General features: G+C 39.1%; 1 protein-coding gene across 2 annotated transcripts in view; it reads left to right on the top strand.

Moving 5' to 3' along the window:
• Positions 1–13678, top strand: part of LOC108427265 (roundabout homolog 1-like) — a 295097-nt gene that overhangs the window by 80635 nt on the left and 200784 nt on the right. For both annotated transcript variants that reach the window (XM_017697276.2, XM_017697275.2), the window contains exon 3: positions 8792–8878. In XM_017697276.2, the coding sequence (XP_017552765.1) occupies positions 8792–8878 (87 nt within the window). The remainder of the gene's footprint in view (positions 1–8791; positions 8879–13678) is intronic.

Genomic DNA, 13678 nt, shown 5'->3' with positions numbered 1-13678 from the left:
GTACATGGTACTGAGAGTATGTGTAGTTGTGCAAAGGAGGATGTAACATACTATGTCAGATTAGCAGATATAAACATAGCAGTCACTGAGGTAGCAGACAGAACAGCAATGGAATTCAGTATTTGATTGATACCGTACTCTAGCAGCCGATATTGTTATAGAAGTAAAATGTGCAACAATGCAAGTAGTCAGGTATATAAATTACTTATATAATAACTAATAAGGTACATAGGTTAATTTAATAAAGACAACAATATTGTGTATAAAAATGTATGTTAAAATGAATATATTCTAACTTAGAAAATCAATACAACATGACATCTGACCAGGGGCACTCACGTTTTTGGACGTGACATATAGTTTTTACCATAGTAAAAAACAAATCTTTGTTGCTTGTTGATTTCCATTAATTTGCTCTTATTTGGGATGTTTTTCATCAGCTCTCTTCATAAAATGTGTTCATGTGTGTATATGCTAAAGGTGTGGACATACAGTTCCATGCAAAAGTCAGGGATCATCATCATAATTCCCAAGAAGTTATTTGTCAATCAGTCTCAGAATTATTTTAAAAAATAGACAAAATTTGAAAGAAAATTAAACAGAATCCTCAGCAACTTGGAGTCTTAAAAGTTGGTTGCATTTTGTTCTTCTCACAATCCTAGTAACCACAAACACATTCAGTGATGTTGAGGTCTGGACTCTGGGGTGGTCAGTCCATTGTTCAGTTTCCTTTTCTCAGTAATGACTTCTTGACTGCTACACATCCTTTCAGACCCATAGTGCTGAGTTGTCTTCTCACAGTGGAAGGATGGACAGAACCACCTGTGGATGTTTTCAGATCTGAAGCAGCTTGATTTTCTCCTCTCTCTCAAAGATGAAAGCTTTAAGTGCTGTTGGTCTGATGGTGGTCTTGCATGAATGTTAGGAGTTCCATATATTCCCTGGAAAGTGAATAGCTTGTACTTAATGGCTGTTTTGAGTGGAAGTAGGTGGTCTCTGACATCTGCACAGTGCTATTTAACCATGATGTGTTTTTGTTTGAAGTTAATGTGTGAGGACTATCAGCTCAGCAGCTTTTGTTAACAATTTTTCTCTAACAATATAAACAAGGCTTCCCGGTGGAGTTTTGTTCTGGACCTTAATATCAGATGATATTATCAGCCGACCAGCTGACCAATATATTGTCATAGTCTGACTATTTACTCCCACTCTGTCTCATACAGGCACACCATTCTTTGTGTGGTGGACTGAGCAGTGGAGACAGGAAGACTGTGGTTTTGCTTGTAGTGAAACAAATTAAGTGTGAATGTGAATTTTACTGGCCTGTGGGCAGACATTAGCAGGACGTGCCACTGGCCAGCTAACACACTTCAAATGGGCTGATAAAACCTATCATTTTCAAAAGTCAGTCTGGCTCATGGATCTACGAGACTGAGGATTTGAGCACCAGAGCCAGAGTCACTGATGCGTTTTAATAACACCTTTAATTTCTCCAAGCTTGGAGTCCATCTAAGCTCATGGCTTATACATTATCTCTAATGTAGCTTTAGCTCCAGCTGTAGTCACAAATACTGCCACAGATACACATTTTCCTAAACATAAACCCGGTAGGTCTTTAACTCCAATGAACCAAGGGTCTCGCCCGTGATTCATTATGAGAATTTAACACTAGCCTCTTAGACTAGTTTAAATCTTTTGCTCTAAGTATTGACTGATACCCATCTGATATTTTTTCTGTAAAAACAACTAGCTTTAAAATTAGTTATTTTCAATTAAAGCACTTCAGTCAAGATCTAAAGGAAGGCTGTCATTCTCAAACTACTCAAACACTCAAATATCACTCTATAGCTGAACTTTATTGAATTACGCAACGTATTTCTACATAATTAAAATGACTTTTTTTCAAAATAAGGTAAGGAGTAATTTTGTTAATCTGACATAGTTTAATTTAATTGGCTAAACTTAATCTGCCATCATACCACTCAGTTCATTAAAGATGACTGAACTTGATTTAACAAATATTAGTCTAAATTGTTTTGCTAGAGTTGGCTTAACACGTAGTTTCCTGTCAGTTTGGATTCACACTCAGCAATAGAGAATATAGTAAAGCACATTAACAAGGCTACACTGTAAAAACTGTTTTGTAGTTTAACCTAAAAAATACTTAGTAGCTAACGAAACTGTAAAGAGAAAGATTTAAGATGAACGTAAGTTGGAAATGAATGGACTTAGCAGTTATAAACACTCAGCTGGTTTACTGATATGTCTATAATCTGCAGCAATAAACTGTAATACTAAAATGTTCAAAGCTGAAGTTGGCTTTTTTGAATTGTCCTGCTTCTTCTTAAATGGTGCAGTTATATTTTGGCACCTCAGGCAACATTTAATGTGGAACAGTAAAATTGAAAGAAGAAGCTGGCGAATGACAAGCTGAATTCAGTCTTGCAAAAAACATTGAGGGATATTTTACACAGAACTATTCTACCTTTGAGTAAAAGTTTCCTGCTGGAGATGCGAGAAAAGGAGTTATAGCCAAGTTAAAGCTTAAAGCAGAGGAAAGTTAGTCTGTTTTCATTTATTTTATATTTTTAGTCTGTACTAGTACATTCATTCGATAAAATACAAAAATGTTGTGGTGCCCAAGGTGGTTTGATATTTGTTGAAAGGACAAAATGGCTCTTCTTAACATTTGGTTTGCTGACCTTTGGCCTAGGAGGTTAGGCAGCACAGAGATGGTGAGTAAAACGAGAGTAAAGAGTTATATAAGAGTTATAAATTTACTCTGTGCAAATTTGCTTCTGTCCAAGAACAGCATAGCATGGCAGGCAAGGCAGAACTTTTGCGCATTCACAGTTTTCAGTTTTTATGGGAGAAAAAAGTTGCAGTACTATATTTTGTACATGGATCAAAAATAAAGGAACTGTTGGCTATTCAGGCTTTTTATTCACCTCCTGTTTACAGGATGTTCATGGCATATATTAACATGTACATCCCAGGAAAATACTATTAAATAGCTGAAATATGAATGCTGCAAAGCCCCATAGTACAGTAAAAGTATCCCAATAATCAGATACACATTTTCCTAAACATAAACCCAGTAGGTCTTTAACTCCAGTGAACCAAGGGTCTCGCCAGTGATTCATTATGAGAATTTAAATCTGGCCTCTTAGACAATAATCCAGTGTCCTGGGTTCTGAGTGTGACGGCTCATGTTTTGACCCTGCACGCTAAACTGGGTTCTGCTCAGATAGCAAATATTAAAGTTTAGCAGTAGTAGTAAGGAATATTGAAGCTGGCATTTAGGAAGTTTTTACGCAGTGCAGTAACAAACTGTGACAATCACTTTGTGTATCGCAATAAAAACATTTTTACCGGATTAGTGAGCAGCTGCTGCTCTCATTGAACACAAACTCATGAAGTTTTTTTGGCAACTGTCTGGCCTCCAAGCTAAATTGGGTTTCTGATTGGCTCCGCTGCTGAGTTTGTCTGTCTGAGAGGTGCATTCTGGTAATGCCTTCTTATGGTTGGCTCAAAGCCAAAAGGCATGGATCTGATAAGAGCTAAGTGTCTAAGAGTCTCTAAGCTGGAGTGTCTGACACCTCCTTGCTGTGACACCTGCCACTGCTTTGTTTTGATTTATAGCGTCCCACTTTAGCTGGCGGCTGTTTCCAATCTATTAAGCTTTTATGGAAGGGCAGGTACATTAAGTTGAGTTATGGGTGCTGACTCTGTGATGTATTCCCTCATTGTTTCAAACCCTATGATTATCATATTCCATGCTGAGGCGGCGAGTACAGACGCATTGTGCCCTGTGGGGACGGAGTGAGGTTACCATAGCTGTGGCTCTGGGTCGAAACTTACAAAGGAGTTTACTGTAGTGCTGGAATAACATTTAAGTGTAGTGCTTTGATGAGGTTAAAGACATCAGACTTATTCTTACTTTGTACTACTTGGGACTTCTTCAGATGACTCGTCCAAGCCCTGCCCACAAGTACGTTCTTTCATGCCTGTTGTTGCCAGATGGGGTGTGTTTTGCATAGAAACTGCTTTCAATATATTTAATTTGTGCTAATCAAAACTAGCTGGACATGACAAAAATTTGCCTCCCTATTTGTAGATCAGTGACCACAAAACTCCTACATCTAAACAATCCTAACAATGTGACCTTTCACAGTCCACCACATAAATAATATTTAAAATGATTAATATAGTCTACATTTACAGATTTTGACAGAAACAGTTGATATAAGCTGTAAAGCTCTTGTAATCTTGCAACAGTTAAGGACTCAGAATTATTCTTGCAGAGACAGCATTCGCCTGGCTTCAGCCTAATATGATGAAATTGCAGAGAAAACAAATAATCACATGCTGCACACAGCAGCTGGGAGACCTCCATGGATGACAACACTGTGACAAAGACTGTGTTGGTAAAAAAGAGGCATGCCATGAAACAAAGATGGACGACTTTGAGAAGCTTTTGCGAGAAGTATGCTGAGCTCTTTGGCAGACACACCAGTATTTCACTGGGAAATGCACATTTATTAAATAAACAATAAAAACCTTCTAAACCTAATATGTTAGGTCTATTATTTGGGAGTACTAATTAGTATAAGGAACCAAAACATATGGGTTTGTCACGCTTGGCTCCTCCCTCTCCCCCATGTGCTTTTTGTTTACCTTTTGATAGTCAACGTGCTTCTTTGTTTTGGTATCCCTAGTCATGCCCCCTTGTTTTGTGACTCAGCCCCTGATTGTTTTCACCTGTCCCTCATCTTCCCGATGGCGTATTTAAGCCCTGTGTTTGCCCTGTGTGTTTGCTGGTCTTTGTTTAATGTTAAATGTACTGATTGTTTGAATTGTTTGTATGTCCTGTTGGAAGTGTTTGGGTTTGTGTTTTCATGAGCGTATTTTGTCATGTCTGCCTATCGATCTCTCCGTGTTGTTTATATGAACCTGGACTGTCATCACCACAACCCTGATTTGCCCTCATTAAAAGTCGTTTATCTCAGCACGTGCGTCTGCCTCCTCGCTCCATGTTACAGGGTTATCTTATATTTAGGTTCACAAGAGGAAGAGGCTGAAGTTGGCTTGTATTTGCCAATTCTTTTTCGAATTTTCTCGTTCCACGTGTTGGCAGCATTCTGGACGCGAACATTGCCGTAGTTAGAACTAGGCTAGAATTGTTTTCCACTAGTCATGGAACTTATCATAAAATGTCATAGTTTCACCTGCATTAGTGGAGCATTTGTGACAGGCAACACAAAACTGCAGAAAATATGCAAACTTGTAAATTCTCAAAGGCGTCTTCGGCTTCGTGCAACCCTAGAGGATTTAGTTTTGCAAAATGTATGCTGCCTTTACTACGAAAGAACGCTTTAATGGGTGAAGCATGAATAGGTCAGCTGGGTTGTCAATGGTTGTGCTAGCACTCAAAAATAGCCCTGGCTTTGTCTGGCTTACATTGGTCAGGATTCACTAACCTACCCAAATTCAGTTCATATATGTGTACTGAATCAGTCAGTATGTTTTGAGTTATTTTTATTTATATAACACCTGTCACCTACTCATCAGGGATGCTATTACTTGAAATAGAAACCATAGCAAATAGAACTCATTAACAACACTGGAACCTGAGACTAAATAGTCAGATGCGTTCATAATAGCACAGAACAATAGAGACAAAAAGTGAGAGCACTACACAAGGCCTGCTTTTTTAGAAGCATGTTCTTAGACAAGACATACACAGGTATGTCTATTGTCTAAAACAACAATAAGGAGGATGTTTTTTCTTTCTCTCATCTCTGTGTAATGTTAGGGTTTGAGCTGAGCCGGTAACACATTTCAGCTGAGATTGTGATTTCACTGTGTTTAAATGGCACCAAAGTCTTTGAAGCTGCGCTGTTAGGCTGCTGTTGACCTCCCTGGTTAAAGAGCACCTAGACGTACCAGGAACACTTTCTGTCCAACCATCACACAATCTTAAAATCAAGATTTCTTAAAGCCACAATTATTATGAGTCTGTCTTTAAGCCCCAAACCTTCCCCTACAAAGAACAACATTCTAATGTCACCAGTTGCCTTTTTACATTTCCAGATAAGGAACTAACAAATCAGACAGACAGTTTGAGGACCTAGAACAACGTGAATGAGGAGAACATTCTAGAAAAGTGTGCAAAGGGGGTGAACATTCTAGAACCATGTGAACAGAGACAACATTCTAAAACTATGAACATAGGACAATCAGAACATTCTAGGGAACAATGAGAACATTCAAGTATAGTGTGAATGGAGTAGATCATTCTAGCACGGTCTAAATGTGGGAGAACATTCTAGAACAGTGTGAATTGGGGGTGAACAGTCTAAAACCATGTGAAATGTTGGACGACGTTCTAAAACTCTGAAAACAGGGGACATTCAGAACATTCTTGGGGACAATGAGAACGTTCTAGCATAATGTGAATGGACAAGAACATTCTAGCACAGTGTGGATGGACCAGGACATTCTAGCACAGTGTAAAAGGGAGAGAACATCTAGAACACAGTGACACAGTGTGATTGGGGTGAACATTCTAAAACCATGTTAAAAGTGGACAACATTCTAAAACATTATGAAACGGGGAAAATTCAAACATTGTAGGGAACAATGAGAACATTCTAGAACAGTGTGAAGGGGAGAGAACATCAAGAAAATTGTGAATGTGGAGAACATTCTTCAACAGTGTTGACAGGAAAGAATGTTCTAGAGGCTCACAACAGCCTTAAGCAGGTATGTCACACCAACCTAGACTCTGAGTTTGTTGGAGAGCGTTGGAGTGGCATCCTCTGGTCATGACAATAAATACCTTGCTGCTCCCTGGAGTTTTTTTCCACTGCTTGCCTTCCTCTTCTTCATGAAAAGATCTTAATGAGAAAGTTGTACCATAAAGGAGGCTAATCTACTTCAGCAAGATGAAGAACCTCAGCATCTCTACAGAGACTTTCTACTGGTTCCTTTAGGCCTAACAGCATTCCTATGGGACCAATCAAATATAAGAAGCATTAGAAGAAAAAAAAGCATAGTGCAGATGTGGCAGTAGTAAGTCCAGGTGCACCGTTCCCTTATCAGCCTCTACTAATTGCTTATTGATTTGCAGTGGGAAAGTTATGATTTCATAAGGCCTAATGCAGCTCAGCCTCTACCTTGGGAATCAGAGAGAGAAAGAGAAAGAGGGAGAGGGAGTGTGTCAGAGAGGAGTTAAGCAGACAGGTGACAGGTGAGGAGGATTAAACACTGGGGATAAACCATCTGTCTGTCAGCACTGCTTCATTTAACACAGCACTGAAATTCCTCCCGCACACTGTGATATTAAATGGCTTGAAGGAATGACACTGCTGGTTTTCTTTGGTAGTCTTTGGGTGCATTACAATCTCCCAGTGGTAGACATAGGCAAATATACAGTTACTAGCAAGAAGCCCTGACCATGGAGATGTAAAATCTCTTCCTCCTTTTCACTCAACTGAGTCACTGTCATAAAGAGACCTTCACTTTCCCAAAAACACAGTTTTGAATTTATAGGAGCTTAAGCACTGTGTTGAACTTCCAGGAAACTTCAGAAGAACTTGGGTTGAACCTGATATCCAGAAAACATATGAAGTAATTTTTGAAAATTACACTTTTAAAGATAACCCTGCCAAAATGTGTTCTGTAAAATCAAGAACCATATTTTCTTCGCTTAAGACTCTTTAAATTGATGATTCTTTGGGGGGAATTTTTGTAAGAGAGATGCAAGTGTGAAGAAACGTTTTAAAATTGACTGAACCTCCACATACCTGCAGATTCCATGCCAGTTGAAGGTTTTTCTTAGCAGCATACATTCAAGCCAGGAACTACTATTTTTAAGACTGTGGGAGGTAGAACTTCAGTGAATGCAACCATCACAGTATCATTTATTTCTCTGTTGTTTGTGAATTCTCACTATGGCTACACAGTTTGTTTGCCTAGATATGCCTTTATGGTGCACACAATAAATCAGCATAAATTTAATCCTGAACTACTGCATGACAAAATAAAAAGTGAACCCTTTAAACCCTGTAATTTTCTAGAAGCTGCTGCACAGAATCAGAGACCTCAAAGCCAAAATGTTATACGTGGAATGTAATACCACATTTTCCCAAGACCCATAATGCGAGAGACATTCTGCAACTTAATTGTGCATAAAATAGCAGTGGACAACAGCAATGGACATACCTATGGTCCCTAAATTAAAATAAAGGGAAATAAACAAGGACACCTAAATCAAGGATGCAAACCAAGTGTAAACCACACGGTCATCAGGAACCACAAATAATGAATGATAGTTGGTTTTACAAGCAATAGTAACACTGATTATAGTTATTATGCTGAAGGATATGTTGGCAAGGCCTGAGTGTTGGTCACGTTGGCCAGTTCTCACCGGTTGTAGCCTTAAACTTCGAATACGTTCAGTCTCATTTAATGCTTGGAGGCTCTTCTGTAGAGCCAGTCTATCATTGATGCGCTCATTCAGCTGTATTTTTACCATCTCTCTCCTTCCCTTGCTCATATTCTCTCACTGCATATCTTTTCCATCTTGGATCTTTTTTAAATTGAAAAACTGAGGTTGTTTTAGCAGATGCAGAGAAGCCAACTGATTGCCAGTTGGCTTGAATCAAGTCTGTTGGATTCGGATCTTTGTGTAAAAGCTTTCCCTTGCCAACAGTGCCCACAATGCAAAGATTGAGACTGGTTAAAAATAGCATGTACATAGCAATAACATTTGTTTTTTCTCTAACAGATATGAGTACACAGCACGGAGCAAGCCAAGCAACCACATCCACTCCGACCTCTGACCATGATGAGGATAACTCTCCTGGTTACACAGGTAAAACCTGCTCTTCCCATGTTCAAATGCTGCATCTATACAGCATCTCTGTACAGCAACTTGAGTCAGCAACTCAGACTCACTAATAATCAGCTCATGTCTTGACTCGGAGACCAGAATTTTGTGAAATTTCAACTTGAGAAAAAAACACAAAAGTGGTTAAATTAGACCTGGCAACCTTAAATGTGGAGAAGGTGATTATCTTAGAAACGTTGATATATTTATTAAAATACTCTTTACATCCTGATAGCAATCAATAAGTAAAATGCTTGGAAAATTAAAAAAAAAACAAATTAGACTGAAAAACCCTGTCCAATCATTTAATTCAGACTAAAAATTATAATTGGATGGACTGCATGCCTGCCTGTCAATCTACCTACCTACCTACTGCACAACCTGTACGAGTGCTCACTCACATGCACACACACTCAGCTGAAAGGTAGCAGCTGTGGTTGCTGTTTTTCTGTTGGACAGGTAATCAACTGGTTTGCATTGTTTATGTGAGAAATTGCTATTTACCTGGATTTTGTAGCCAGTGTTGGTAGTTACTTATGTAGCTACATTATGTATTAGTCCATATGCGTTTGTGTGTTTTGGGGAAGTGGCTTTGGAAGAAGGCCTGAGAGTAGGGGGTGGAATTTATTTTGGTTGAATTTTAAAAAAAAAAAAAACACTCACACTTCCTGGTTTCTACAAAATCACCTACTCCAGCTTTAATGTGGTGAATATAAAGCTTTCATTTCCAACCCACCGTTCAACTATTCCAAATTCACCTATTAGTTTTGTTATAGTAATGCACTGTCATTACTTCCCGCTGCTCTCCTGCAGCTCAGAGCGGCATCAGGTTTTATACGACTTTAAATCATGAGCTTTTTATACAGAATAACCCTTCTGAACAACTTGCATGCATATCACAGTAGCTAATCTAGCTAAACCTTTGCTAAGTTATGTATAACATTCCCTTAAAGCATAATAACACTACAACTGGATCAGCTAGTGTGCTACCTAAGATATAAAAGAAACTAGACCAACAAACCATTGTAAGTTGTTTTGTCTCTTTCTTTAACCTTCAAACACAGCATGTACTGCATATATGGCTTCCATTCTGTCCTTCTGACTGAAAGCTTTTCTATAACGACAGGGCTGGTTATTTGAAGCTGTATTTTTGTACAATGCAGTGGCTGCAGCTAATAAAAAAACAAAACTATAACACTCTCAAGACTAGACTCTGACTCGCATAAGGGGACTCATGAATATCACTGCAGTTTAAGGTTGGCTTAAAGTCAACAGGAATCATTAATTACATCAATGTTCCCTCCATCATGTGGGATATTTGTGAGTGAATCATATTTTCCCCACCTACTGGTGGGTGATCAAAAACTAAGAAGACATTTCACTATTTGACTTTTGGTAGCAAAATGGGAAGGGGTGCCATAAAAGAATCCCATTTGGGTCCCTAAAGAACCTTTTATTGAGTGGTTTTAGTTCTTTTTTAACAAGCTATCCATTTAGTGGTTCTTCAGGGAACCAAAAGTGGTTCTTCCCAGGCACAGGTCCAAAGAACTCTGGAACCTCATTTATTGTTAAGAGTGCAGTTTTATCACCCTAAAATTAAAGGAATAAAACAAATATACTCCTTACTCCAAACACAGTCAGTCAAGACGTATTTGGTGTCCAAAATTTGCTCCTTTACTTTAGCACTGAAGCAACAAAGGTAATGTAGTTAAGAAGTATTGGATGCTTATCTTAGCATCCAGTTCGAGGGCAAACCGCTTGCCACTTGTGTATAAATTAAATTTTTTACACATTTTATGTACATGATACAAATTAGGGGATGATTTGATCTTTATTAAACCCTTAAGCCACACAGGCTTGAGACCTACAGTCCTTAACAAGACCTGGCCATGGCAGTGTTGACTGTTCTAATTAGATTTGATTATGGAAACAAAGAAACAGATCTGCCACTCATAAAGAGGAAATTGGGTTAATCAGGGCTAGGGCCTAACTCAAAGCGAGGAAAACTCAGGGTTCACCAAGAACAGGAATGTCCTCCCAAGGACTGTGTTCACGTCGCTATGTGGAGAAGCGAGCGATTCATTGGCTGTCGGTTCAGCTTTGGGGAGCGTGGAGCGCACATCCAAAGACAGTGTAGCTCAAGCAGCTGGAGAATGTTTTTGTTGGAACCCGATGACCTCTGGAGCCAGCGTCTCCAAGCAGAGAAAGTAATTGATTAAGACTCTCTCCTCACTCCCAGTCTGGGTTCATTTGTAGCTCTGAAAGCTAAACTCCCAGTGAGAGCACTGCTTTATGCTCTATGCAATCGTTCCATAACGTTCTACCTCAAACACTCTGATTAATGCTAGCTTTTGGCCATAGTACATCATTCTGATTCAGACATTCATTCTTGTTTTTTAGAAGGCTATAATATCAGGCAAGGAACTGTTAGATATTAGCCAAAGGTCAAGCAGGAAGCTGTGTAGAAACATTTAAAGGGTCCATATTGTGGAAAAATTTATTTTTATAAGTGTTCTATATGGTATGTGCACATGATATGTTTCAAAGCATACCCTTCACTCACTAATCCATACAGCCCATAGACAGACACTGAGCTGCGAAAACATTGTTGTTGTGATGTCACAAAAATTACATATATTTGCCTGCTTAACCTACAACAGCTTAATTTTGCCCAACATTTCAGCACAGACTGTGTTTTGAGGGCACCCAATCAGAGGAGATATCATTTACATATATCAGTCTAAAAGGCAAAACAGCTGTCCCATCTATAAAGGGAACATATTTCCGTATATATTTCATCTACATACTGTGCACATGGTTACATATATGTGCATATATTGGCGGATTTAAATGCTTAAACATTACACAGTTAAATATATTTAGCATATGTATTTTAAAATATCATATTTTAAGCAAATGCTCTGCACATATTTTTAATATAAGCAAATATATGCACAGATATTTTACATCCCTATGGGGTTAAATTCTAAGCTATAAAGAGAAGTTAGAAAAGAATCATGTCAAACAAATTACATAAGCCCACACAAACATCAAGGGAAAAATAAAGTACACGAAAAATCTAGGACATTGGCCCTTTAATGCAAAAAAGAGGAATTAAAAAAAGGAATTATTAGAGAGCTCTGTGTGTCACAAAAGGAGGTGGGTGAGAGAGAGAGAGAGAGAGACACGGCTGACAGCTGACAGACATCCCGATTAATAGGAACATCACAGAAACACTCAGTTTGTCTGTTGGCAGTTGAATGAGGAGCAGACAAAGAGAGAGAAAGAGAGGAAACGAGGGGGCTGTGCACACGCTGCAGGGAAAAAGTGCCTTCAAGCCGTCTGTCATATTTCACTAGCTCATTGTACGGGTGACCCTGGGCCCGACAGCCAGCGACTGGAGCAATGGAGGGAAGGGATGGAAGCAGGATTTGATTGAATGGTGGCATGATGCGGAAAATGAGACCATGAGAGAATAAGAGTGCTAGCTATCAGAAAAGTGGCACATTTGAGGACAAGAGAACAGAAGAAACAGAGGCAGAGAGAGAGAGAGAGACAGATTATATCTCACAGTGACTCTAGCAGAAAGAGTCAGCTGGTAATAGAGAACATGTGAAGGTGAAGCAGGGCAGGTAAACATCAGGATTCTTTTTGAGACATCAGAGAGGATGGCTACTGCTTTCTTCAACACAATATCATGACCGTCTGCCCCCAGTAGCCCTCCACCCAACTGTTTCATTACTGTGAGTCAAAAGCTGTTCAGGAGATGTGTCTGCACAGCATCACTGTTCTGATCATAATGCTGACCTTGGATTATTTGACATCTTGGTACTGTACTAAAGACAATAAATTAGATTCACACAATCTTACCTCAAATGTAATTGATCAACCAAGTCATGTTTGGTGTCCGGAGTTTGCTTCTCTAATTTTGCACTGGAGCTACAGAACTAATGTAGTCGAAGCTAATGCTACATCAATTAGCATCATGCTAACTGCATGCCTAAATCATCACACAGTTGCCTTAAATAACACAGAGTAATTAAAAGTAGACTTTTTATGGGGTTTCTGACACTGCATGATATGCTAATACCTATAGTACAAGTAATATGTATAGACTACATGTAATAGTCTGAAGTACATTGTTAAAACAAACCATTAGCGGCACCAGTAATGTCCATGACAACAGTTTACAGTTTAAAGTCTTACTATGAATCTGGCACTTCCAACATTGCTTCACATGTAGCCATATTTCCCATGCATTTGAAGCCTTTAGTGGGATGATACATAGCTCACCTTTTCAAATGAGCCACTCTTGGTGACCCCAGAAAATCTGAGTACAGTCCAAGTAGTGTCCCTGGGATGCACTATGCAGTCTCTCTGAATAAGGGTCACAGCGTGTCCATCATCCTAGCAAATACATACACTGCAGGTGCGTGCAGCTCAGCCATGCCCCTTCAGCCTGCAAGGGGCAGTCCCACTTCTGACACCAGTGCAGTCATCTATTAAATGGAGGAAAGATAACAACTTATTTACAGCTTAAAGTCTCTCTTACTGTAAATTTAGCACTTCCTGCAAAGCTCAGCATGTGTCCATGCCTCCTGCACATAGTCGGCCAGTAACAAGACGCTACAGTATGTTGCATAGCTAAAAACAAAGCATTTGCAATGAAAGAATAAGAGTGCTAGCTGTCAGAAAAGTGACAAAGTTCTGAGGACTAGAGAATAAAGAAAGACAGAGACTATATGACAGTGACTCTACCAAAATGAGTCTGCCAGTAATGGAGAG

Source organism: Pygocentrus nattereri, chromosome 18 (genome assembly GCF_015220715.1).
Source record: "Pygocentrus nattereri isolate fPygNat1 chromosome 18, fPygNat1.pri, whole genome shotgun sequence".
NCBI lineage: Eukaryota > Metazoa > Chordata > Actinopteri > Characiformes > Serrasalmidae > Pygocentrus > Pygocentrus nattereri.
This window is presented reverse-complemented; position numbering and strand designations above follow the sequence as displayed.